The sequence below is a fragment of the Prionailurus viverrinus genome, unplaced genomic scaffold, assembly GCF_022837055.1.
Source record: "Prionailurus viverrinus isolate Anna unplaced genomic scaffold, UM_Priviv_1.0 scaffold_39, whole genome shotgun sequence".
Lineage (NCBI taxonomy): Eukaryota > Metazoa > Chordata > Mammalia > Carnivora > Felidae > Prionailurus > Prionailurus viverrinus.
Window position 1 is genome coordinate 33,399 of NW_025927607.1, and position 27,116 is coordinate 60,514.

Here is a 27,116-nt window from a genome sequence, read left to right on the forward strand (position 1 = left end):
GAGGCCATACCTGGTAGCTCATAAGGGTGGAAGTGTGTGAGCTTCTCCAGTGGCCCCACAGAGCAAATGTTTACTTTGAGGGATGGGGGTGGGAGGGCTCTGTTTATCTTCCCTGTTTAGCGTGGGAAGCGGCTAGTGTGAGAAGCAGTAGGCACAAGATTTTATTGAGCACCTACAAGGTGGCAAAGGGGAATTTTTTAATTTCAGGTGTGCAGATGTGTGGGACCTGAGCCTTCTCCCGGCACAGGCCAGATCTCGCTCAGGAGGCCACAGGGATGCAACCTGAGATCACGGGCAGCTGTGGGCGGCGTGGGGGAAGGGAGGGCTGCCTCCCAGGGGATGGGATTAAACCCAACCTGGAAGCCGGGTAGGAATCAGGCACCGGAGGGCTTTCCGGCCGGTGGGTAAGAGGACTGAGACATCTGCACTGAATCCTCAGCCTCCAGAGAATCGAGGAGGCCAGGATGAGGAAAAGAGCCTTACAAGCCCCAGAGAGCAGGTCGAGAGCACTTTGGGCAGTGGGCGACCACCGGTGATGGATTTCTGCGTGGGGAGGGCAGTGCTGTGACGCTCAGCGGCGGCCGTGCAGCCTGGAAGCTGTGTTGGCCGCTGCGGTCGTGGGGAATGGCAGGGAGGGCTCGAGACTGGGAACCGCCTCCCGGCCCTTGTGGCGGAGGGTGGGGGTCTGGGCGGGAAGGTGGGGACACGGAGACCAGGTCCGTGGGATGCTTATGGAGGTGCAGGCCCGAAGCCGTGTGGGAGCCTCAGGATGGGGGGAGGGGGGGCGAGAGACTGGGATTCGATCCTGGGAACGCGAGAGTGGGGCCGCGTGGTGGGGATTCCATCTTTCGATGTCCTGAGGTTTGGGCGGGGGAGGTGCTTGGCCACGTGTGGCAGGTACCTAGGGTTTGTGGAAGAGGACCCTGTCCCTGTGGGGTTGGTCTGCATATGTCGGTCAGGAATCACCCCGTCTGTGGGACGGGCCCAGAGGCGGGCATCCGGGCTGCATCCCGGCCCCTCCCTCCTCCGCAGAGTCTTGGATGGGGGTCCGAGGCACCTGCACGTGAGCCCCCTGGGAGCGTGGCTGTTGTGCCTCTCTGTCCAGGAGCTGAACCGGTGCACACGGGGACTTCTGTGATCGAGCTGTGGCTCACAGAGCCTGGACTGTGGTGGCCCTTGAGGCCCTGCTCGTCCCGCCGGTGGCCTCCTGGTCGGCGGTGCCTTTCTCAGAGTGGATACCACATGATGCTTGAGGGATGTGTCCGCCCGTAGCTACATCTGACTATCTGTTCATGCGCATACCGAGTGTGTGTCTGTGTCTGTCTGTTGGGTGTCGGTGAGTTTCACTCAATGGCTTGAATCCATAGACCCGTGGAGCCGGGTGCCAGGACTACAGAGGGGAGTGGGCCGTTTGCCGTGCGTAGACCGGGCAGGCGTGTGCTTTGGCCCGGGTGCGTAGTGGGCTAGGCAACCTAGAGGGGGCGCCATGAAGAGGCCTAGGGGCTCCCAGAGGGTGCCCTGCTTGAGCCCCAGAAGGTGGGAAGCTGATAACATGGGGGAGGGGGTCGTTGACAAACATGCATCATCTCGTGTCAGCAGGAGGCCTTGGAAAACTCTCATCTTTGCCGGAAGGAATCTCACGGTCTTGCCGCAGAAAAGTCAGGTTCCAATTTTTTCACTGAGGAAATTTCAGTTTTGAGGAGCCTGGGTGGCTGAGTCAGCTTAAGCGTCTGATTCTTGATTGCAGCCCAGAGATTCATGATCTCATGGTTCCTGGGTTTGAGCCCCACGTTGGGCTCCGTGCTAACAGTGTGGAGCCTGCTTGGGATTCTCTCTCTCCCTCTCGCTCTCTGCCCCTTCCCTGCTGACATGCTCGCTCCCTCTCCCTCTCCCCCCCCCCCGACTTTCTGTCTCTAAACTTTTAAAAGAAATGTTTAAAAAGTCATTAAAAAAAGGGAAAATTTCAGTTTTACCAATGTTTCTCAATTTGTGTTTGTCCTCATGCTGGGGAGTTAAATGAAAAGATCACTTAATCTCATTTTGCCCATCATCTAAATCCAGGGGTTTTTTTCCCCTGTTTCAGACTCCCCAGGCCCCACACTGTTTCCCTAGACCCCCAGCTTGCCTGGAGAGGCTTGGGTGCTGCGGAAATCCTGGCCAGGCGTGTTTTGTGCCTCTCCCTACAAGTCTCTGCGGCCCCACCTGGAGGCCAGGTGAGGTCCGGATGTGCTGGCAGTGCAGCTCCTCTTGAAAGTGGTTCAGCATTCCAGACTCAGACGTGAGAGCCCGTGTTCTAGCATCCCACCGTCTGCTCCTGATGGCAGGTCGGCGGTGGGGCACTCAGATTTTTCATTTCACAGACTGCCTGCTTGGGATGAAAGAATCCCAGAGTGCTGTGGTCTTCCTCGTCTGGGGAGATCGGCACCCCCCGACTTGTCGAGATTAATCTCAGGGCTCTTTGTGTCGAGCTGCTCACGGAGTTGACGGACCATCACCCCAGGCGCACCCCCTTCTGGGGTCTGCTTAGGGAGGGGGATATGCCACTAGCCTAGGGTCTGGGATTCATACGAACAAGGCGTTTTGCTACTAAGAGATGAAATTTGTGGCTGAGCCACAGCCCTGGGAGGCTCTCTTTTCTCCACCGTTTTGTGATGAACAGTTGGAAACGCACAGAAGAGTTGAAGGAACGTTCAACTCTGTCGTTGCTCTGTTCTCACTGCCCTGCTTCTCTACTCTGAAGTGTTGTATCTCTCTCTGTCCATCCAGAGGGTTGCTGTCTAGCTCTTTCTATAGAATGCAGAGTTTTCCAAGGCTGGGCCGACTAGGGCTAGGAATCCAAAGGATTTGTAGAAACAGTGCCAGGCAGGGTGTCGTGGTGTCAGGTTCCAGGCTTAGTGTCGGCACAGTGGGGTCAAGGCCCTTACTGAGTGTGGGTCCCACGTGCGGGGGTCTCATTCTGCAGGGGAAGTCAGTTTCACTTGTGCTTTGGAAGGACAGCTTTTTGTTGTGTTAATCTTGATTCAGTTTATTTCTTTAAGGTTATGTGTGTGTGTGTGTGTGTGTGTGTGTGTGTGTGTGTGTGTGTGTGTGAGAGAGAGAGAGAGAGAGAGAGAGAGAGAGAGAGAGAAAGGGAGAGAGAGAATCCCAAGCAGGCTCCATGCTGTCAACACGGAGCCTGATGTGGGGCTCGAACTCACGATCTGTGAGATCATGACCTGAGCCGAAACCGAGTCAGATACTTAGCCAACTGAGCCACCCGGGCACCCCAGTCTTGATTCAGTTTAGATGTGAACCCAAAAGGAGACTTTGAATTGAACTCTGAGTTGAGTTCTGCGGCTCGATGTGTGTGTTCGGGAGGGCAGCCCCTCCTCCGGCCTCAGTGGTTTTGCAGGGGTTGGGGGGGTGGCTCAAAGGACTGTGGTTTTCGGTGTGGCCGATGTATTGATGTGCAAGACAGGCGTTTTCTTGCTTAACTGGTTTATACTGCGGCCACTTCCCTGGAAATCGAATGATGTCATAGCGGATCACAGCCATGGTGACTGTGGCCTGTAAGGCCTGGGGATCTAAGGCCCCCACCTCAGTGACTTGCCATGGAATTCTTGGCAAATACGCGTCCCTTTGGGCCTCAGTTTCAGAATCCATACGATTGAACTTTGATCTCAGGCTTCCTCCTGTCTCTGGAGTGGCTGCTGAGGCCTCATCCGTGACTCATCGTCCCCCAAAATGACTGGGTCTGGTGGAGGTGGAGGGGGGAGGTGGGGATGAAGGGTGGGGAGGAGATGGTCCGACGAGGCCAGCCTGCCCTAGGGCCTTGTGTTGAATGGTCTCATCCAAGTATCCCTCCTCCAGCAAACTCCGAGTGAGATTCCACTCAGGAGAGTAATACCCAGCAAAGGGAAGGAAACACACTGTGGTGTGTGTGTGGAACCCATGGAGCACATGGAGGGACAAGCACTAGTGTGCCTCGTGTAACAGGGGTACCTCTGCTGAAGGCTTCGGACACCTGGGCGTGTGCCGGGGTGAGCGGACGGAACCTCACGGGTACTGACCTCCAGTGTCCCGAGGTCCCCTGGTCCCCCATACTTAGGGTAGAAAGCAGGTGTGCGGCCGTCTGACCTGGTGATAGTGCGTCAAGGTCGTCACGAGCACATGGTAAATGTTGCAGGTGCGATGAATGAGTCTATTACGTGCCCGACTTACACAGCAGGTTTTCAGGCACATCCGAGAAGTCTAATTAAGCTCTCCATCACCTCCCTGGCTCATGAGTTTTAGGGAGCAGCCTCCAGAATTGGAGTCATCCTGGCCCTGAGTTGGGAGCTGAATTACAGTGTGATCCCTGTCTTTGCCATGTTAATTGCAGTGTTCCTTACAGAACCTGATTGGCCCCAAATTCCTGTTCTCCAGAGTGGACGCAAACGGGGCATGTCTTCTGAGTTGTCCGCGAGCCGTGACCTCACAGGGGCTGATAGTCGGCGGCTTCCTCCTCATCTGCCCCCTGCAGTGCTGTCTACATCCTGCCCAGAGCTGGCCCAGACCCCGCGGCCTTGGACCCTGCGGCCGCGGACCCCGCGGCCTTGGGGGTGTTGAGTCAGCAGATTCCTTCCCAGATCCTCTTGCAAGGCTCCATCACAGCCCTCTGCTGCCGCGTGCGTGTCGCCGGGTCCCCTCGGGGCCGGCCTGGGTTCTGCCGGCCGGTCGGACTCCACTCTCCTCCTCTCAGGACTTCAGCATCCCTGCTCACAGCCCCTGCCTTGGTTTCCATGCCAGATTTCTGTTCGAATGGGCCCCTGCATCCAAAATCTCTAGCCGGAGCCCCGGCTTCGGTTTCCATTTTTGTCACAGTCATGTGTTTAGCGCGAGCAGGCTTTGAGCTGAGGGGGATTTATGGCAGACCCTGTCTAGGTTGTCACCTCTTTGTCACTCAGTGAGGGAAGGGTCGAGTTTCTGAAGAAAGGGTGGTGGCTCTGAGTGCCCCTCCCTCTCTTACAATTACCCCCCCCCCCGGCCCGCCCCGCAGTGGGAAAAGCTTGACTTTTGAACGTGTCCTCTGCTGTGAGCCAGGGAAACTTGGGTTCTTCCGGTTCAGTTTGTGAAAGAACGTTCTAGTCTCGTTCGTGGGTTTTCATGGTGGAAGACGTTTCCAGAAGACTTGCCTCGTACGTTTCATCGGGTAGTTTCCTAACGGGCAGCCCAGATTCTCCTTACTGCTTGCTCCCCTCCTGGTACCAAAAAGCCTCTTGTTTCTTTATCTTAAAGGCCACTTTGCAGGGATGAAGGGACGTCTGCCTTTTCCACCTCTGTGTAGACGGACCCCCTGTTCATCCCTCCCTCTTCTCCTTTGTGTGGTGTGTGTGTGTGTGTGAATGCACGAGGGAGTCTTCCCCCGTTTTATCCTGAGAACAACCTTGGCCACCTCACCAGTGGCTTGTTCGCAGGAAGGGTGGGCAGTGGAGAAGTGTGTGGATGGTCTACACTGGGGTGTACGTCTCCTCCCACTAGAGCACAGTTCCCCACCCTGCTGCAACCACATGTTGCTCCTGAAAACAGTCCCTGCCTGAGAATTCTTTAGGAAGATACCACGTAAAGCTAATTGCGGTGAACTTTTCCAGAAACTTGTGTTTGGAAGGTCCGTTTTCCATGGTTACTGTTGCCTTGGCTCTTGTTACATAAGTCCTGTTAGATCCTGGGGTTTCTGGAGCTTGGGTTCCAATATTTAAAAAACATGACTTAAACCTTAGCGATCATGATACTGCCTTTTTGGGGCTTTCTGGACATAAAAACAGGAATCGTAATCAGAAACCTGAGTTTATTTTGACCAAGAGTTTCTCTGTTGGTTTGAAAACATGCCCCTGGGAACACTCCTCAGTGGAAGCCGTCAGGGGCTGCGTCCACGTGAGCAGGGCCACCGAACCTCGAGGCCACCGACGCAAGCCGGGCACTTAGACTTGTTTTCCCCAACCCAGATCCACGCTGGCTGGTTCCCCCCCACGCTCCACGGAGATGGGGAGCCAGGGGCTGGTGGGCAGGGGGCTGCACGGACAGGACGTTAGACTCAGGCCCCAGCCGGCCGCCGATGGAATCTGCTAGAGTGTGTTTTCCTGGTATTTGCTCTACGAGCGTTGTGATCTCGGGTAGATTCTGTCTAGGCTTTTCCCTGAGCTCGAGGGAACCCTCGGCTGTAACAGCCTCTTGCTGATTCTTTGTCCCTCGAGCCCCAGGCAGCCAGGTCCTACTGGGCTGGGCCGACTCTTGGAGCCGAGCCCTTCCCCAGAACTTCCTGCTCTCTCGTCCAGGGATCAGCTGGCGGTCACTTGTGGCCGGTTTCCACGCCGAGCTTGCGTACCTGGGAGGCCCCAAGCGAAGCGAGCAGCTGCTGGGAATCGGGCAGGCGGTCGGTTGACGGCCGCTCACGAGCCGTGCGCTGTGCCAGGCCCGGCACCGGTGCCGACTGGCCGAGCAGCCTCCGCACCCTCATCCCCTGGCGGTTCCGTTCCAGACGTCAGCTCCCGTTCGTTTTTAGGAAGAGGAGACCTGAACGGCTGTTTACCGCCGGGGAGAGGCTCGCACGGCCGAGGCCACTGCGGGGGTCCGGGTCTCCCCGCGACCTGGGCACAGCTCTGCGCCGGCAGCCAGGCGGGCGGCTCACGGGTTTGCCTTGTAAATGACACCGTTGCCTGGAGGCGTCTCTGACAGCTGCTCCCGCTCCGGATTCCAGAAATTTCTACGAAGCATTTCACGACCCGCTCTCCCAGCTCCTTCCTCTTCTTCACTTAATAAAACCCGTAATAATAGCTCCAGCTGTTTAGTGAACGTGAGCCGTGCCCGGGACCCCGTGATCAGGGCTTAAACCTGCTTTGTGTCATTTTATCCAGGTCCCCCTGGGGACAGAGGTTGTAGAACCCCCATTTGACAGGTCAAGAGCCTGAGGCCTAGAGTTTAAAGCCAGGCCCAAATGCACCCACACCCTGGAGCTGGCGGACTTAGAACTCGAGAGTCACGGTCGTGATGTGCTGATGAAACAGAGCGGAAACCTCTCAGATCAGCCCCACCCAGGTCTGCAGGGGCACAGGGGGCCTCCCCCTTCGTGGACCGTCTTGCAGGTTCCAGTTTGTGATTCGAAGCTCGCATTCCCACCTCACCTTTTAATCACTGCTGAGGTGGTGAAGAAGGGAGCAGGCGCTGGGTTTACTTCTACTCCCTTGCTGAGGTTTGGGGGTGCCCGGGCACTGGCTGGCCGTTTTGATTGCTGGAGGAGGAGATACGATGGCAGAGCTGGCTGCCTGCAGTGACAGGTTCGCCGCCTGGGACAGGGACGATTTCCAGATGGCGTCCGTTGACACTTCACCCGAGCTCAGAAAATCTGCAGCACCTTTAATCTGGGTGGGTTGGAAATACGGCTCTTAAATTTAAGCCACTCGAATTAGGTGACATTTTAATAATGGAGATGCTAGCACGCAGTTAATTTTTAACATGTGTAAATAGAAGCTGCTTCTCCTCTGGGCTATAATTAGCATAATAGGCAGAATTGATACCCTGAGAATCCAAGGGATTTGCCTGAGGTCACGCAGAGTTAGGTGGCTGAGCTGGCGGGACCAAACCCAGCGGGACCGAAAACAGCGGCGCTGTTTTCACGGGGCAGCAGAGCTCGGCACGGGATTTGCTTTCCACCGCAGGTGTGGGTCCGGTGGGTCAGACGGCCCCACCTCTCTTCCAGATCGGGCCCCGGGCTGCAGAGCGAGCAGGGACTCACCCGGGTCGTGCGGTGGGTGGTTGACTTTCCAGGATGGTGTCCTCCGATTGCCGTCCGGGGCTGGCGACGGTCTGGATTCTTGCCATGTTCCGGGCCTGACTCCCCGCACCGTCCGTGCAGGGAGCCGACCGCAGTGTCCTGCCCGGGCCGCGGGCTCCTGAGGGGTGGGGGGGCCTCGCGCCGGGTGATTGGGAAGCCCGGGCCCCCCCTGTCCTTTCCGGCCCAGCAGCAGTGCGGTTTCCTGAGGGTAGGTACCCCCCACCCCGGCCGGACGGTCCGCACGAGCTGAGGCAGGACGCCTGCCCTCACGTGATGGGACGTTTCCCGCACTTTCTGTCAAAACCACAGCAGTGCTCTTTCTGCACACGTTTCCGTCAGCAATGTCAGAGAGTTAAGATTTCCGTGAGAGACACCGCACGAATCTGAAGTTGACAGTTTTGACGAGTTTTGACAGACACACCCGCGAAACCACAATCAGGATATTGAACACGTGCGTCTCCCCACTTAATTGCCTGTTCCCCTTCGTGACCCGTCCCTCTCTCTGCCCCCGTCTGCTTGCACCGGAGTGCTTTCTGGCCCTCCGGGTGAGTTCGCATTTTCTGGAATTTAAGAGAAATGAAATCACGCGGTAACAGACCCCTTCTGTGCTGACTGCATTCACACACGGTGGTGATTTTGAGATTTGATCGGCTTGCTGGGAGCGTCAGAAGTGTGTTCCTTTTCATTGCTGACTAGGATTCCGTTATGTGGGTTTCCTGTAGTTCACCTTCTGATGGACACTGATTGTGGTGGTTGCAGGGTTTGGCTTTTGCAGATACAGCGCCGTGAACATCCGCGTTCAGTTCATGAGCGCACATGCTTTCGTGTCCCTTGGTCAGTACCTGGGACTGGCGTGGTAGGTGTATATGTAAATTTGTTCTTTATTAGGAAAAAAATTTTTAAGTTTGTTTCGAGCCAAGACAGCACCAGTGGGGGAGGGGCAGAGGGAGAGGGAGGGAGAGAGTCCCAAGCAGGCTCCGTGCTGCCAGCACAGAGCCTGACTCCGGGCTTGAACTCACGAAACCTCCAGATCAGGACCTGAGCTGAAACCGGGAATCATACGCTCAACCGACTGAGCGGCCCAGGTGCTCCGGGTGTATATCTGACTTCTAAAGAACCAGCCGACTTTTCCAAATCTGTTGTTTAATCTCATGCGCCCACCCACAGGGTGGGGGTCCCCACTTAGGGCGTAGGCTCAGCAGGCTCCTGGCAGTGACTGCTTGGGGGTAGCACTTGTCCTTCAGGGGGAGGATGCGTCGTCTGCGTGTCGTGGGCGTGTCTCGTGCTAACGCCAGATGTGGGGGTGAGGCCGAGGTGGGGAAGAGGCAGAGTGGGAAACAGGGGAGGACGCCCCAGGGAGAGGAGCTGTGACCATACCCGTTTCATGTTTGTAAAAATCAGACCCATCTGGGTGCTTATAGGAGATTAAAAATTAAAAGCATCTGGGCAGAGTCCACGAGCTGGCTTGTAGGTGCCTCCGTAGCACACACGAGGCGCAGGCGATGGGGTGAGGCGGGCGGAAGGCTCGGCCAGACATCGACGGTCCGGTCCCCACCCTCTGCATCACGCTGAGAGCCCCCGGCCTCAGTTTCCCTGCTTGGTTCCCGGTGCTTCTTAGGAAGGGGGCAACTTTGCAATGTTTGGGGAAGTTTTGAATTGTCACAACTTTGGAGAAGAGTGTTAGTGGCATCTGGTGGGTGGCGACCAGGGATGCAACACAGTGCCCAGGGCGGCCCTGCCTCCCAGCCTCTCATCTGCATGCAGAGCTCTGAGCTGGCCCGGTCCCCCCCCCTGGAACACACACCGCAGGTGTGTGTACCTGTGTGCTCCCTGGGACCCAGTACTTCTCCACGAGGAAGGAAGACGGGAGGGCGAGGTGAGGGGTTGTGCAAGCTTCTGTCTGCTCCTTGTCCCCAACGTTTTCTAGGAAACTGTCCCCCCCCCCCCATGGGGATGTGACTTTCTCTCCCCTCCCAAAAATGCCACCCAGCTCTTTATGACTAACTGCCTGGCAGCCTGAGCTCAGGGTCAGGACAAGTTAACGAACTTCTTTGTTGATTAACCTTTGCTTGGCTCAGGGAAATTACTCACTTGTTCTCTGGCCAAAGAGTAAACCTGGAAACTTCTGTCTGTAAGTCTTTTTCGACAGCTCCACATTCTGGAGAGTGTCTTTCTTTTATTTATAGGGAGGGGAGAGAACCCTGTGTGACTTCCTCCTGTAGTAGATTTTGCTCCTACAGAGGTTTTTTTTCACCAAAGTGCTCGTGGTGGGGTTCGGTGTAGGGGTGGGAGACGACGGTCAGTGTCCCTGTCGCTTCCTGCCCTGATGCCACATCAGCAGGACGCTGGAGAGCCACCTTTTATGTTGGTGTGTGTGGGGAGTTTGGGCATGTTTACCTTTTCGGGGGAGGATATACCAAGGATGAGGGGTGATTTCCTGGACATGGCAATGAGAAAATAGCACGTGCAGGCCAGACCTCTGGGCCGGACATACGCCCTGGCTCACCGCGGCCCCGCGTGCTCAGCAGCTCCCGTGTCCCCTGAGAGCTGTGGGCTTCTGTGCCAGCCGGGGAACCTGCCCCTTGCCTCCGCTTCCAGGAATTAAGATACCTGAGTGCAGATGTCATTCTCTCAGGTGCCTCTGGAGGTTACGAGGAAAGCGTCCCGTCCTGGCTGGCCGGGGCCCCCGTGCTGGCTTGTGGGTTGTCGAGGTGGGCGTGCCTGGGCCTGCACGGGGCGCTCCTCGGGGTGAACTTCACTTCTCCCCAGGTCTCCTCTGTAGTTGATGGGCCTCGCGGTGCTTCTCTGGCTCAGGTGTGGTTTCCCTACGGGCTTCTCTCGACACCACACTGTCTTAAAGGTTCGAGATCGTGAGTTTGGAAGACGTGTTCACGTCCCCGCGTTCCCTTCGGTGCGTCCAAGGGCGCCATGTGCTGCCGCCTGCCAGCTTGTGAGGCTGGCCCCGCGTCCCCCCCGCACACCCGTGCCGCCAGGGAGGCCGTTTTTAGTTAAAAAGCCAGAAGGTGCCACGACATACAGCCCTCTCCCGTCCCGCACGTCAGACCTTCTAGAGGACTGTTGAGCTCTTCCAAATAAATAATGATTTTCTAGGGGTGCCTGGGTGGCTCAGTCGGTTAAGCGTCTGACTTCGGCTCAGGTTGTGATCTCAGGTTCGTGAGTTCGAGCCCCTGTGTCGGGCTCTGTGCTGAAAGCTCAAAGCCTGGAGCCTGCTTCAGATTCTGTGTCTCCCTGCCTCTCTCTCTTCCCCTCCCTGCTCACACTCTGTTTCTCTTAAACATTAAAAGAAAAAAATCACTTTAAAAAAAATTTTTTTTTTTTTCAACGTTTATTTATTTTTGGGACAGAGAGAGACAGAGCACGAACAGGGGAGGGGCAGAGAGAGAGAGAGAGACACAGAATCGGAAACAGGCTCCAGGCTCTGAGCCATCAGCCCAGAGCCCGACGCGGGGCTCGAACTCACAGACCGCGAGATCGTGACCTGGCTGAAGTCGGACGCTTAACCAGCTGTGCCACCCAGGCGCCCCATAAGAAAAAAATCACTTTAAATAAAACAACGATTCTGTAGCCTTTCAGGGTTTAACAGTGTGAAGACCCCCAGGATTCTCTCGAGACGCTTTATGCTCAGCCTTACATGTTGTGCGTGGTCCCCTGCATTGTGTGTGCGTGTGTGTGCATGTGTGAGATGCGCACGTGTTTGTATTTACAGGATCCAGCACAGGCCATCCCATCGGGTCACGGGGTCCGTCACAGGCCATCCCGTCGGGACACGGGGTCCGGCGCAGGCCATCCCGTCGGGACACGGGGTCCGGCGCAGGCCATCCCGTCGGGACACGGGGTCCGGCGCAGGCCATCCCGTCGGGTCACGGGGTCCGGCGCAGGCCATCCCGTCGGGACACGGGGTCCGGCGCAGGCCATCCCGTCGGGACACGGGGTCCGGCGCAGGCCATCCCGTCGGGTCACGGGGTCCGGCGCAGGCCATCCCGTCGGGACACGGGGTCCGGCGCAGGCCATCCCGTCGGGTCACGGGGTCCGGCGCAGGCCATCCCGTCGGGTCACGGGGTCCGGCGCAGGCCATCCCGTCGGGTCACGGGGTCCGGCGCAGGCCATCCCGTCGGGACACGGGGTCCGGCGCAGGCCATCCCGTCGGGACACGGGGTCCGGCGCAGGCCATCCCGTCGGGTCACGGGGTCCGGCGCAGGCCATCCCGTCAGGTCTCACCTCCTGTGCCAGCACGTCTGCTCAGCGGGCTCAGATGTCCCAGGATGTTGATGGGTAATTCGTGTTGCATAGCTTGGCTCTCCCGTAAATAGATTCCAAAACAGATCCGGCCAGGCCTTGCCCTGCTCAAAGCCTCTAATGGCTCAAGGAAGTCGGAATTCCTTGACCTCACCCCTCACCCTCCGAGAACAAGTCATGGGGTAAATAAAGACAACGGAGTTACTTTGTTTAGCACCCGGGGCCCCTTGCCTGGGCCTGCCTGGTCTTGCCCGTCCCTGGGGGCACGGCACTTCCAGCTGTCCCTCAGAGGGCCCCCTCGTCCACCTCGGGTTCCAGATGATCCACATCCTGGCTCCGGGCATTCTTCTCTTCTCCTGACCCAGCTGACACCAGCTGACACCAGCTGACGCCTGCACTGCTCAGGTCGAGTGCCACTGCTCCCCGAGGTCATTCAGGAGGCTCCCGACACCAGTGCCAGGCGTGTGGCCTGTGCCCCTGGTCTAATCGTGGGGTGACCTGTCCTTCCCCAGCAAGGGCTCGGAGAGCCCTGGGACTGTGGTCTTGGGACTGGGCCCCAGGGTCTCATCCAGGGCCTGTGGTGCGGGTGGTGAGAGCCCTTTGGAGCCGACCGCCTGAGAGCGGAAGGACCGCGAAGGCCTTGTCCCTTGGCTGAGTGCACGGATGGCGACGAGGAGCGCGCCTGATGTGTGGCGCATGTATTCTCGTACTCACATGTCCCAGAGGAGGGACCGCCCACGGTCATAGTGATGAGTCGGCGAGCCTGTTGGTCCGTAGCTGCCATTTTGGGAATTGTCTTCAGATTGAAGGCGCTAAAAAAAGTTCCTAAATGTAGGCAGTGTTTGCCCTAAGCGGAGAGTCTTTGCTGGTTAAGAACGGAATTTGCTTCCTCTTTATGCTGGAGGGCTCGGCAAGTTGGTCTGTTTGGGTCCTTGGTTGAAAACATCAGAACCCCATTCTGGCTAATGCAAGGCGATGTGGAATTTACCAGAAGGGTGTGGGGGTGAGCCAGCACGGGAGGCCAGCCTGGGAAGCAGGCCTGGGGATGGACTGGGCCCGGATCCACTGGCGGGGTCCAGGGAGCAGGCACAAGTCGCTGTGTCTGGGACGCCACACTTGTCTTCCTGTTCCTGGACAGAATCAGCCACCTCTTGGCCACCTTGACTGACAGCCCCACCGGGATGGCAGCAGAGGGGCCGGGCAGGCCCACAGACGCCGCCATTGGAGAAGCTGTGTCCAGAAGCCAGCGTGGATCCTGAGCAGGCGGGGACCGCGCCCACGCCGTCCTGTCAGCAGGGAGATGCTCGCCGGGGGTCGCCGGCGTGATTTCAGGCATCTGCTCAAGTCCACCACTTCCTCGTGATTCCGTGTGGAAAATTCCGTGGAGCTGAACACTTTGTGCTTTTCAAAGAGAATGGGAGGGGCTCCTGGGTGGCTTTTGACACGGATGCTGATCTTTAACATGCACGCACATCACAGGCTTCAAACGTTTTGAATGATTGCTTGCAAATAGAAAGGACAGAAATTAAACCTACAGGGAGCTGGGACAATGCCGGAGGACAGGGTGGCCTGTTAAGCCTTCGTGCAAGTGAGGTACTTCGTAGAGCGGGGGTGGCCTGGTGATACCAGGTGTGGGGAGACGTGTGGACCGGTCGTCCTGTGGGCCGTGACAGGTGGCTGGGGCCGCTGCTCACGCCGACCGGGCGGCTCCCGCGGGCGCGCACTTGGCCACGCTCCCTTCCTCTCCAGACCTCGTGGCTCTAGCCTCTGGTCTTCCCTGCCCTCGGGGACACCCCCGTAGGTGCGCGCTGCGCAGGGCTGGGTGCCCTGTGGAAGGAGCGCCTTTCCCGAGTGTTCTCTGCTCCCGGATCTGGAAAAAAAAGAGGGATGCCGTGTGCTTTTCATCTCTCAACCTCGGGAATCTTGTGTTTGAACCTTCCCTGTGGCAGTTCTGCGTCTCCACCGTAGACACTGCTGGTCGAGGGACAGCGCAGGTCTCCTGGTGCTGCTTTCTAGCCGTGTGCCTCGGGGAGGTCTCTGGACTTCTGAGCCTCTGTGTCGTCCTGCTTTCCTCGGGGGACATGCGTGGCACCCGGGGTGTCTGGTCCGTGCTGCCACTCTTCCTGGCTGACCTCCCTCCACCTGGCGTCTCCTCACACCCGCGGACACTCGGACAGTTGTCTGTCTGGTGGGTGCACATTCATTTGGCTCCCCCGGGAGACTTGAGGTCATGTCCCTAGCATGGGGGTCAGTGGTGTGGATGCCCGGCTTGGGGATGCGTGCCGTGTAGGGCTGTCCTCCTCCCGCGGGGTTGCCACGGTGGGATCCACCCTCCATCATGTGATTGACCCAGAAGTTAGCCATGCCACTGCTGTTGATGGACAGGATCCTGCAGGGTCAGATCTGAGTGTCTGGGGACGCTGTGGGGGATGGGAAGGGCTCAGTGTCTGTGTCAGTCTGCAGGGCTTTTCCGACAAACTGTCACAGCCTGGCAGGCTTAAGCAGCAGACATTTACTGTCTCAGGGTTTAGAGGCTGGAAGGCTGAGTTCAAGGTGTCCCCTAGTGTGGTTTCTCCTGAGGCCTCTCTCCTTGGCTTATGGAGGGACACCTTCTCCCTGTGTCTTCGCGTGGCCTTCTCTGTGTGTGTGCGTCCCTCGTGTCTGTCCTCTTAGAAGGGCACCAGTCTTCTCGGACGAGAGCCTCACCCTTATGACCTCATTTAACCTGAGTCGCCTCCTTAAAGGCCATGCCTGCAGGTACAGCCACATGGGCAGTTTGGGCTTCAACATGGAATTGGGGGAGCGTAGTTTAGTCCCTAACAGTGTCTGCCCCTGCCTTTCCTGTATCACTTGGTGATACAGCGTGACGGGTGCTTCATTATTCACCCTGATTGGGGCTTTGATTTCAGCCCTGTCGGATCCTGTCAGTGCGGGTGTAGGTCAGCCATGGGCTTCCAAAGTGAGCAGAAGCAAGGAGCAGCAAATTTCCAGATGCAAACGGAACTATTTACTTCCTGTCTTTACTATAATTTATTCTTATAATATTTATACTTATTTTATTATTTATTTACTTATAAATGTTTATTTCTGAGAGAGAGGACGAGAGAGGGAGAGACAGAGAATCCCAAGCAGGTTCCCAGCTGTCAGCACGGAGCCCAACTTGGGCCTCCAACTCCCGAACTGTGAGATCATGACCTGAGCCGAAATTAAGAGTCCGACACTTAACCGACTGAGCCACCCGGGTGCCCCAGTAATATCTTTATTTATTTTATATATTTAATTGTGTTTATGTGATATCTATATTTTGATATCTTTGTTATTTTGATTGAGGTTGTTTTTACTGGGAAAATGTAAGAGCCATTAGGTTATTATGTTATGAAGATTTGAAGGAATGTGTGTTTAGATCAGAGCAATGTTTAAAGGTATAAAACAGATTGTGAAAAAAATTATAAAATGTGGCTAATGACACATGGGGTGAGGCCTCAGGACTGCCTCTGGCTGTGCCCACAGAGCCTTCTTGCCCCAGCAGGGAGGGGAGGAGTGGCCGACTCAGTCAGGGCTCTAACCCTGCAGTCCCCTGGCCTTGAGCTTGGCCCAGAAGGAATGTCCAGACAGAGGGAAGGGGGTGGACCATCTTTCTCTCGCCTGAAGACCGCAGTGTGGCCACACTCTGTTTTGCAGCTGTGTTCTGTAATCCAAGTAGGAGCTGGGAAATGTGTTTTAGCAGTTGACTGATTAACTGATCCCATCACGAGTCTCTACAGCTTTTGGGCAGAGGGGCGTTGAGTCGTCTTCCTCTGCTGACAGGATCTTTGAGTGCTTTTCAGAAAGGGGGTTTGATGAAGAACTTTAAAGATGACAGAAATAAAACTGGCTACCAGCCCGGATCCTAAGCCCCTTCAGTCAACCTTCTGAAGACTTCCTGTGATCATGGCCTCCCCGCCCCCCTCCAGCTCCCTAGCGTGGACTTTGATCTCCTTGTTTTAGGGTCAGCCTGTGTCAGCTGCAGATCAGCCTTTGAGGGGGGTGGGGGTGGGGCACGAAGCTTCCAGAACGGCTCTTAGGCTGGCGTTTTCTGCTGTTGTGCAAAGAGAAGAACGACACGTAAACTTTTGAGTGTTGACCAGGAAAACAACCTTCAAGCCACACCACGCCAAGAAAAAGAGGAGCGATCTTTCTCACCCTCTTAAAAAAGTGAATGATTATTCACTTTTGAAATCGTCAAAATAATACCACTTCTGTATCCTGATGGACAGTGGCATAGCTGTCGGTGACCATCATCCTGAAGTTAACTTCGTTTCCAGGCTGCTGCCTCTGATAGCCCTTCTTTGTGCCTGTTGGTCCTGTAGCTGAAGGGTCCTCTTGGGTCTTGTCCTGGCGGCCGGCCATGGCAACAGGGGCTAAGAGGGGACCGTGGCCGGGGGGGGGGGGGGGGCCGCCCTGTTCAGGGCAGCAGAATTGTCAGAGCCAAAAACCTTGACACTTGTGAAACTGGCACTGGTAATGATAATAATTTGCAGATTATGTGACATGAATCATGTTAATCAGCTTACACGTATTAATTGGCTTAATCCTCTAGCAACTCAAAGATAGATTTAATTGCCAATTTATAGGTGTGGAAACTTGAGACCAAGGATATTGAATGATAATTCATCCCTCCCCTTCCCCAAAGGTGTAATGATATGCATAGAAAATACAGAATTCTGTGTATCTGTGTGTATGTGTGTTCATGTGTATGTATGTCGTAAACTTAAAAAAAATGTTTATTTATTTTGAGAGAGAGAGAGAGAGTGCGTGTGTACAAGCAGAGGAGGGGCAGAGAGAGAGAGAGAGAGAGAGAGAGAGAGAATCCCAAGCAGGCTCCATGCTGTCAGAGCAGAGCCTGACATGGGACTCAATCCCACGACCCTGGGATCATGACCTGGGCTGAAGTCGGATGCTTCAGCGACTGAGCTACCCAGTTGCCCGTTTAAAACCTGCCTCCTTTGAAACTTGAGATATCAACGTGATCGTAAGCAAATAGCAGGACGGAGAAGGCTGGTTTCTGAAGTAGGGGACCGAGTGAGGGCTGCATCCAGATTTCTGTGTTTCAGATGAATCCAGGCACATTTGGGCTCTTGCAGCTGATACACCACCTGTGGGCCCGGCCACGACAAGCGTCCCCAGGGCAGCCGTGCGGAAGGCGCGTGGTGTACCTCCGATGCCAGGGCCTGCCTCCTTCCAGGGAAGGCTTGGACCTGGCTGCCGCCTTTGCTGAGAATTCATCTCTGCTTCCTCGGAGACTGTGAATTAGATTTTTATTTCTGCAGCCAGAAAATCATTCGAAAATATAGAAGATCTGTCTTGTAATCCTGTTACATAAAAAGGCTTACATTAAAAAAAAAATCTCTTGTGGATGAGTGAGGGTAACAAGCAATGAATTATTTAGAGAAAAAACGCCCCCCCCACCAAAAAAAAAAAAAAGACTCAGAGGCAGTAGGAGCCTCATGAGATCGTTGTGCATAAATTAAAATGGGAAGAAGGTGCTGGTGAGGATGTGCACGCTCAGAGTGGTGTGTAAAAGGCCATCGCCACCATGAGATTGGAAATCTGAGGCACGTGTTGCTTCTCTAGGTTGAGAATAGTTTGGATGCATCACGAGCCTGAAAGTTAAAGGAGTCCTGTTTTCCTGTCGCATCCTAAGTGTTTGTGGGTGAGGTTTGGTAGCATTCGTCCACAAAATAAATAAATACACAGGCAAACTTCCGCCGAGATGCCATAGCAGCTCCTCTCGGGAGGCATTTCTCTACACGCTTTGGGGAGGGGGACGGTCTGGTCTTGTTTTTCTCCTGGAATGGAAGTATTGTCACGTTTGGAGTCTTCCTGAAACCATATCCAGCGAAAGTGAAACGGCGATCCTTCTGTGTCAGCTTCGTATTTTGTTCCGCATGCCACAGACGAGCAGGGACAGGTAGGAGCCGAGAGGTTGCACAATCCCCGAGAAGCAGCACGCGGTGGGTAGCTTGTGGCCACCGGAGGGGGGACCCAGGCTGCCTAGCGAGCCACAGGCCAGGTAGCAGTGGAACTGTGGTTTGAAGGGACCTCCGTTAAGACATTAATAAGTGGGAAAATGCCTGAAAAATAGCCATCCTCTTATTTTCAAACTGTTACTTTGAACATTTATGATTTGTGTTCATTGTAGAATTATTCAAGGTAGAGATGGAAAAAAAAAAAAACAACCACAACCCCAGACCTAGCATTTCAAGATGCCGTGTGTAGGTTTGGCCCATGTTACGTGCTGTTTGGTCCCGTCTGCGCACATCTCAGGACAGAGGCTCTTGGGAGGTTTTCACATGCAGCGGGTTCGAGTGGAGCCTCTTCGCTGAATTCCACCTGTCGTCTTTTCCGGTGTGTGGATGTTTCGTAGTTGGCCGCTTTGCTTTGTTCAGTATCCTAAACCGTGTGCTAAAGTGTGCGGCCGAGGGCGTTTTCATCGTAACTGCGCTGAGCTCTCGGTGACGTTGTCCTAGATGGGTCATTATTGTGCCAATATTTTCTTCAATATAAACGGTGTGTTGTTGCATTGACTCCAGAAAGTTTGTACCGATTTACCCTCCGCTGAGGAGAAGGCCCTCCCCCCACCAGGCATTGGGTCGGAAGACGGGTGGTGGTTTCAGGAGGAGTTAGTGCTTCCACCTTGCAAGCCCCATGGCGCGGGCAGGGGCAGGGGCAGGTGGCCCCACACACTCAGATTCCCCCCTCCACTGGAGCCTTCTGTTTCTTAGGTTTCATTAGAATGTTATGGACTTTGCGCTGACTTCAGGTCTGGAATTTGAGAGTGACACAGGGACATGCCCCGAGCCCCGGGGAAGGTCAGAGCCAGGTGTTGGGGGGGGAGGCAGAGGGGAGAAGCTGGAGACGGTCGGTTCAGCTGGTCCGAGAAAGAAGATGGGCTTCTCAGCAAATCCCGTCTGCCCAGCTTCCTCCACGAGGGAACTTGGGAAAGATGCGCGCCTCCGGCCTTCCCTCGTGAGCCTGGGTGTGTGCAGGCGTCCTCGGGTTCCTTGTCGTTCCTTCCTTGTCTGCAGGGCCGATTGTAGCCGAGGGCTGCAAACCACCTCGTTCTCTTGCTTCGGAATTTTTAACTCCGCGCACGCGGGGAGTGGCTCCACGCCAGCCCTCTGCTGCGGGGAGGGGGGAGTTCCAGCTGCGCTGCAAGAAAGCCTGCGTGTCGCCCTGTCACAGAGCACTGAGCCTTTGTTGTGGGAAGTGGTTAAGTCCTCTCCAGGGAACGAGCATTTCTGCAGCGGGTGCCAGGGGTTGCTCTGTGCCGCTGATCGCAGCGGCTGCAATTTAGCGGGCACCTACTGTGCGCCAAGAATTCGGTGTACGTTGGCCACCTCTTCTAATGATCCACCAGATCCGTGTCATCGTGTCATGGTGGGGATTCAGAAGCTCAGGGGATGTGAGCCTCACGGGAGGTTCTCCAGGTGGGGATTGGAGAAACCAGGTCTGGTATCCAGGCTGCCCGACCCCAGAGCCCGTGGGCGGAGATAGAACTGGCAGGAGCTTGCAGGTGGCTTGTGTCAGGTGCCCCCCGAGGCCAGGGAGGGCGGTGCACAGCCAGCTTTAGGCTGCACGGCTCCGGGGAGAGAAGACGGGGGCGCTTGGGCCAGGAGAGTTCAGGTCCCGTGCTGCAGAGTCCGGGAGCTGGAGGGACAGTGGGCACCTACATCCTGGTTGTTTCTGATCCTGTGTTAATCTGTCCCCAGCCGGCTGATCCCCTAAGTGAGGTGCACACATTCGCATGAGAGCCTTTGGGACCATCGTGCATTTCACCCCCCGCAGGCTGACCTGTGACTCAGGGCTGTTGGCAGCATCTGGAGCAGAGGTGGAGAGGAAGAAGCAGGACAGGCACAGATCCCGCCTGGGCCTGCCCGGGCCGCAAGCCTCAGCCTCGGGGTGGGGTGGGGGGAGGGCGGCAGGTAGCTGTGACAGCACCGCCTCTGGGGAGAGGCTGTGCGCGCCTCCCTGGGCGATGGGGACGGCTGGAGAATCCTTGCCCTCCGGGGCTTGGAAAGTGGCGGTAAGGCACATCAGTGTGGCTTTGGGATCCTAGGGCCGGGGAGGCAAGGATCAGCATCCGGGCTTCGGGGAAGCCCAGGGCAGCCCGCTGCCCCATGCCTCTCCTCTGTGCGGAGACGTTTAAAACAGAAGCCGACGTGCCCGGGGTCGGAAGTTTCTTTGGAAGAAGGGGCGGTAAGTAGAAGTGAGTTATAAAGTACCCGGGAAGGTGAACCGCACCATAGTGCTGGATGGGGCCTGCAAGGGGCAGTTACATAAAACACGGGTCGGGGGTGGGGGTGGGGGTGGGCACCTGGGTGGCTCAGTCGGTTGGGCTTCCGACTTCAGCTTGGATCATGATCTCACGGTCTGTGGGTTCGAGCCCCATCTCGGGCTCTGTACCGACAACGCGGAACCTGGAGCCCGCTTCGGGTTTTGTGTCTCCCTCTCCCTCTGCCCCTTCCCTGCTTCATGCTCTGTCTTTCTCTCTCTCTCTCTCTCTCAAAAAAATAAAAACATTTAAAAAAATTTGAGAAACAACAACAACAACAACAAAAAACACGGGTCAGATTATTGCCGGGTCGCTGAGCTGGCTGAGCCACTGCTGCCCATTCTCGGTCTTGGTGGGTCAGAGTCGCCGAGCGAGGGTGTCCTCGCACTGCTGGTCCGGCCCCTGCCGAGTGTGATGTCCCGTTAGACTGTGCTTGTACCTCCTTAGCGAGGGCTACACGGTCGTGCTCGGGGTCCCTAGTGATCTTGCTGTTAGTTTCCTGTTATCCCAGCTTCGTGGTGCATACTTGTCCTCTTGTGGTTCTGGAGGGAGCACGTCCTAAAGTTAAGGAGTTGCCAGCAGACCTGTGCTCCTTCAGAGGCACCACGGGGGGTGGGGGGGGTCATCCCCTTGGCTTTTCCTCCCGTCTCTGGCGGTCTCTGGCACACGGCTCTTCTCTGTCCGCAAGGGCAGCATGGGTAGCTTCCTCCAGGCCCTGCCCGGCCTCTGCTTCCCTCCTCACGTTCCCCTCTGTCTCCCGCTTCCCCTTCCCAAACTCTCAGGACCCTCACGGTTACATGGGCCCATGTGGACAATCCAGAACGAGACCCTTAACCTCCTCACACCTGCAAAGCCCCCTTGTCGTGTAAGGTAAGGTCACAGGATCTGGGGGTTCGGTGTGTGCACATCGGGTGTGGGGGGCACGCTTCTCTGCCTGTCACGACAGTCCCCTTTCTCTGTGTTTCTGAAGATCCTGTAGGTGATTCATCTCCTGGACTGCAGAGTCGGGGGCACGCCTGTCATCACTGGGGCTCAGCCGTCTACTCAGGGTGGGGACGGGGCGTGGGCCCTGCTGGGCGTCAGGTATCTGGTGCGTCTGCTAGCTTCCAGCACAGTTTAGGAAGTACAGTTAGGAGATGAGTAGCGGATAGTGATTTGCGGCCGTGGGCACAGGCCTGCTAATGTGTGTGTACCTCACGTCTAGTCGCGTGGGGAGGCTGAGTTTGGAATCCCAGCTTCTTCTCCTGGTCCAGACCGATGCCTGTGGGCATCCTTCTCGGCTGGGATCCCCCCCCTTCCTCCCCCCCCCCCCCCCCCCCCCCCCCGTGCAGCCAGCCTCCCCCCTGCTCATCACCAGCACAGAGGAGGCCTCCTTACTCTGCCCTGCACAGCTTTCCCCGCCGCCCACTGCTCTGTCCCCTCCTGCATGCCGTTGGGGGCACTACCTGCCTTTTGGCCCTGGTACACCCTGTGCGCATCTCCCAGACGCTGTTTTTGAGTCCCATCCCTTGTGAGTGGCCCTCTCCCATGTCACCTGCCACTCTCTGCCTGGAGATGCAGTAATGATTTGTGCCTTGTTCACATGGTGTCTCTGGGGGGTGTTGGGAGACCATGGTTCTCTGTCCACGTTTGCCCCTGCAGGAGCCCCAGCTTTGCAGGGAGGGAGGACGCCTCCACTGACCCGGACACCTGGACACCTGGCCGACGTTTGTCTATGCTTGGGATTTTTATTTTTTATTTATTTATTTTTTTAACATTTATTTATTTTTGAGACAGAGAGAGACAGAGCATGAACAGGAGAGGGGCAGAGAGAGAGGGAGACACAGAATCGGAAACAGGCTCCAGGCTCTGAGCCATCAGCCCAGAGCCCGACGCGGGCCTCGAACTCATGGACCGTGAGATCGTGACCTGAGCTGAAGTCGGACGCTCAACCGACTGAGCCACCCAGGCGCCCCTATGCTTGGGATTTTTAAACGGGAAACAGGGAAGACAGGAGAAGAGGTGGTATTGAGCCCCAAGAGCAGAATTTGCAGGGAATAAATTCAGCTCTTGTTCTGGCTGCTAATCTGTTACCTGCTCAATACAGAAAAATGTGGGACGTGAAAAGAAGGGAAAACATCGCCCATTATCACTCCATGGGCAGGCAACCACGGGTTACTTTGAGGGGGCGTGTGTTTTCCCCACCTTTCTGTTTGTTGAGGCGGCCTGGGTATCCCGTGCACAACGGCGCGTCCAGTTTCTTCCTACTTAATCTTTGTCAGTGACATTTTCCTGTGCCCACCTTCCCACCCACGCGGTTTCGGATGGCTGTGTGGTATTTAATCACGGACGGATTGGAATGGACCCGTCCCAGACCAGATCTCTTCGTAAAGCTTTTTGAGTGCTTCAAAGAAAAAACAAAATGGCAGAAACTGATGTTATAAAGCAGGTAAAACCAAGCACCCCCACCTCGGTTCACCCCTCGTCTCCTGCCCGCCTGCGGCGAGTGGTGGCCGTGGTGTCCCTTCCGCTCGGAGCCTCCTGTGTGTTGGCAGACACATGGTTTGCCGTCCTTGGTTTATGTCCTCAGTGCCTCGTACTGGCATGATGGTGTTTGAAGTAAACAAAAACATGGATTGCTTTGCCACTGAGCCTAGAAAGAGAAAAACACCAGGGAATGTGGGCGGCTCACCCGGTTGGGCATCCGACTGTTGAGTTTGGCTCAGGTCGTCATCTCATGGTTCGTGGGTTTGAGTCCTGCATCGGGCTCCACGCCGATGGGGTGGAGTCTGCTTGGGTTCTCTCCCTCTCTCCCTCTCTCTCTGCCCCTCCCCCTGCTTGCTTGCTCGCTCTCTCTAAATAAATAAATAAACGTTTTAAAAAAAGGCGGGGGGGGGGAATCTCCCCAAAACCATTAATGGTTCACACTTAAGTGTGAAGGCTGCAGAGCAAACCACGACCAGGTTAGTGAGCACAGAGCCGGGTAGGGTCATGGGCCGTGCTGTGGATGCTGCGTTCCAGACGAGTTACTTTTCAATCTACAGGTAGTCCATTAAAAATCAAACACGTTTAAGTTCGTTAGCAACCACAGTCAGCCACCTTCTGATGAAAGAGGTTTTGGCTCTTTTCTTTATAAAATAAATGAAGATCCAGATGTTTGCGGTAGGCAGGAAATCAAGTGGATTTTAGTAGGAAATTATGTAAGGAAGCTTAATGATTATTAATGTTTCTGGATCAGACAAGTGTTGAACAGTCTTAGGGAAACGTGTACATCTCTTACTTACAAGTTTACTATCTTATAATTAAAATTGTATAGGAGCATGTCAGATAATTAGAAACTGGGTGGCATTTTGTGCTGAGGATGAAAACAAAGATTTTACTGGGAATGCTGAGCAAAATTACACTCTGGCTGAGATTAAACACATGGCAGGCGTCCTACTCTAGTGTTTAAAATCATCAGCCAGGCTTTATTATAATTTTTTGGGGGCTTTGTTCTTTTGTCTTTTGCTCTAATGAAAAGGAATGCTCAGAAAATGGCATTGGGAGGCCAGCGTGGAATCAGTGTTGGGGTTTTTCTCACGGCTGGGAACTATCAGATCTGTCTGTCTGCTGCTCCCCCTGGACCATCCCTCCGCCCCTCACTGGGCTGTTTTTGTCTCCATAACCCAAGTTAGCATCGAGGCCGTTTACCTTTTTGGATAAATGTTTGACAAGTAATCAAATCACAAGTGTACTTATGCACATGCATTCATGTATACATTCTCGAGTTCATCATAATACATAATATATGCCCACAGCGGCTTGTTTCTGTAAAACTCAGGGCTGCCCTGTGCCTCAGTTTCCCGGTGCAGTGACACTGGGATGGTGGTAGTGCCTCCTCTGAGCAGTGTGGGGGGTGTAAGCACGGTGACCCCTGGAAACCCACCTGTGCCCAGGAATAGTGGCAGCTTCTCTCTCTCTCTCTCTCTCTCTCTCTCTCTCTCTCTCTCTCTCTCTCTCTTTTTCTCTCATTGTTGGGCATTTGGTTTCAACCTCACTCTGCCCTGTTCAGGGCTCCTTGGATGAGTCATCAGTTGCAGCATTGACTTTTCCCACAAAATAGCGCAGAGAAACTGGGCAAGTAACGGTAGGAAGCAAACGCCAGCCTTAAGGGAGCGACCGACCCAGGGGTGCTTCTTTCCTGCAGATGCTTCCGTGCGCTACCCCCCCCCGCCCCGAGTTCTGCTGGTGTGTCTGCAGGTGGGGAAGGATCCACGGCTGGTGAACACCACCACCTCCCAGGGCTGAGCCCCCCATCCCCCCAACAGCCTGGGTCCCTGCAGGAGTGCCCTGCGGAGGGGGCGGGTGGCGACCCCAGTGCTGCTGCCTGTCCCCAGGGCTCCCTTGTGACCTTTCAGGGAGACGTGCGGTCTGGAAGAGGCAGGACTATGTGTGAGTGGGGGTCACAGGCGGCTGGCCTCGCTGTAGGCGGTCACTGCAAGTGCATTCAGAGCTCGGCAGCTCTCCGCGTGGCCCAGACACGGAGCGGTCCTTGGGGGAAGCCTGAGGCCTCATCAAAGGCTACTCTCTCTGGGGCCTGAACGTCTGCAGCCTTCAGCAAAAATGGTGTTTCTGCCCAACTGGTGAGTTTGTGCGTATAGTGAGCTGTGACGGTCCACTGCGAGGTTGGACTGGTGGGAGGGTGTTGGCTTCGCCTGCCCTTGCGTGCCCCCTGCAGGCAGCGGTCTACTTTCCAGAACTTTCTCTGAGCGGAGGCATGTGTGTTTGGAGCTCAGGGCCCCAGCTGTCTGCCCTTGGGAGAGCCCTCCAGAGTCTGACCACAGAGGCCTTTCTGGTTTATCCTGAGGAGGGAGTTAGGCCTTTGCTTCTAACCCTGTTACTGGCTTATCCCCCCAAATGGCTCATCTTTTAAACTTCTATTGCGTTGTATTTCCCTTTGCTCTTGATTTTTTTTTTTTTTTTTTGATGTTTATTTTTGAGAGAGAGACAGTGCGAGTGGGGAAGGGGCAGAGAGAGAGGGAGACACAGAATCCAAAGCAGGTTCCAGGCTCCGAGCTGTCAGCACAGAGCCCGACGCGGGGCTCGAACTCATGAGCTGTGAGGTCAGATCATGACCTGAGCCGAAGTCCGACGCTCAACCGACTGAGCCACACAAGCGCCCCTGATGGTGTTTTTCGTCAAGAAGAAATAATTTCCGTATCCATTAGTGGAAGTCCTAATCGTTCAAGGACAGCTCAATGGATCTAAACGTCCAGTTTTCCATGAAAACGCTCTCGCTCCCCATGGGAGTAGGTGCCCACCTTCTTAGTGGCTCGCTCTTTAGCACGATCGAATGGAACCCAGTGTGGGTGTGTGTGTGCGTGTGTAAACGCGAGGGTGTGGATGTGGGTGCGTGGCTGTGTGCCCCGCAGTTACTGGCGCTGTCCGGTCCCCTCTGGCCCCCTGCACCGTGTACCTTGGTGCTTACGGGCGGCTCCAGGAAATGCACGTGCCAGGAGCATCGTGGGCGGAGGGAGCACCGTGGGCGGAGGGAGCACCGTGGGCGGAGCTCCGTCCGGGAGGAGAGCCCACCCGAGCTTCGCGGAGAAACGATTTGAACTGTGTGCCCGGCTCAGACAGCGTGTCCGCTTCTCTTAGGTCTCCGTGGCTCTGTTTTCCTCCCTCGTTCTGGTTCTTCCCCGCCCCTCCCTGAGCCTCCGGACATGACAGACTCCGAGCCCCCTGCTTTTCTGGCAGTTGGGCAGGTGTGGGAGCCCCGTGGCTCCTTTGTGTGTTCATGTATTCACTTGCTCAACCGCAGGGTCGCGGGTCCCGGGGGAGAGGCTCCCACGTGCCGGCCCCCGGGCCAGGCTGGGGACTCAGCAGTGAAGGAACCTGGCACAAACCGGCCTTTCTGTAGCCAAGCCCGCGGTGGGGCGGGAGGGATCAGCGAGAGGCTGAATTCGGTACAGCACACGGCACAGAGGCGGGGAACGCGGGATAAGGAACGGGACACAGCGGGGAGCGGGGTGGGGGGGGGGCTGTGCGTGTGCAGGTCGGGGCGTGAGAACGTGGCGCGGTCACGGCGGGAGGCGTGGCTGAGAGGGGACGTCTGGCCGCAGGGCTGGAGGAAGGGGGCCTGGAAGGACGGAGACGTCCGGATGGGGTGGTGGGAGCTCTGCGCGGAGCCCCCGATGGGGGGGGGGCTTGGGGTGTCATAGGAACATCTTGGGAGCCGGGCGGGGCGGGGGCAGCCGTGACGCTCAGAGGAGCAATGCACCCGCATAGGGCGAAGGAGCAGCAGGCAGTGGTGGGCGGGTGGCTGCAGGGGGACAGTGCAGTTACAGCACCCGCGAGTTTGCATCTCAGGTCACCCCCCGGCCCCACCATGTCGAATAGTGGCAGTCTTAGGGGCTCGCAGCTCTTTGAATGAAAACCGTCACTTGCATTCCAGTGATCACTTCCAATATTGCTGTTGCTGAACCTGTAGGAGTTTTCAAGTTCAAATGCTTGAACTCTGGACCCTGTCCAATAGTTACCTCAACACTTGGAATACCTTGGCTGTGGATCATGGATGTTTTGAGGCCCGAGTCACTGAGTGACTTAAGGGGACTCACGCTGGAAGTCACTTGCATTCCCCCCCCCCCCCCCTTGTTTTTCCTGCACAGCATTAAGTCCGTCACATTTTAAATTCTGTGCCTTGTCACCAGTAAACCCGGCATGCTTTCCCCTAAGTAGCAGGCTTGAAGACTCGTTTCTTCAAGAGGTGAGTGGCTGTATTTTGTACCAGCCACACTA

The 27,116-nt window shown here is 55.9% G+C and overlaps 1 protein-coding gene across 4 annotated transcripts in view; it reads left to right on the forward strand.

The window, feature by feature from the left end:
- The window catches only part of AGAP1 (ArfGAP with GTPase domain, ankyrin repeat and PH domain 1), a 553,979-nt gene that overhangs the window by 9,229 nt on the left and 517,634 nt on the right, over positions 1 to 27,116 (forward strand). Inside the window, exon 1 of one of the 4 annotated variants that reach the window (XM_047846408.1) lies at positions 20,177 to 20,284. The exons of the other annotated variants lie outside the window; for them this stretch is intronic. Coding sequence (XP_047702364.1) covers positions 20,206 to 20,284 — 79 coding nt within the window. The 5' untranslated portion in view covers positions 20,177 to 20,205. Of the gene's footprint in view, positions 1 to 20,176; positions 20,285 to 27,116 lie in introns of those variants that run through there. 4 annotated transcript variants of the gene reach the window in all.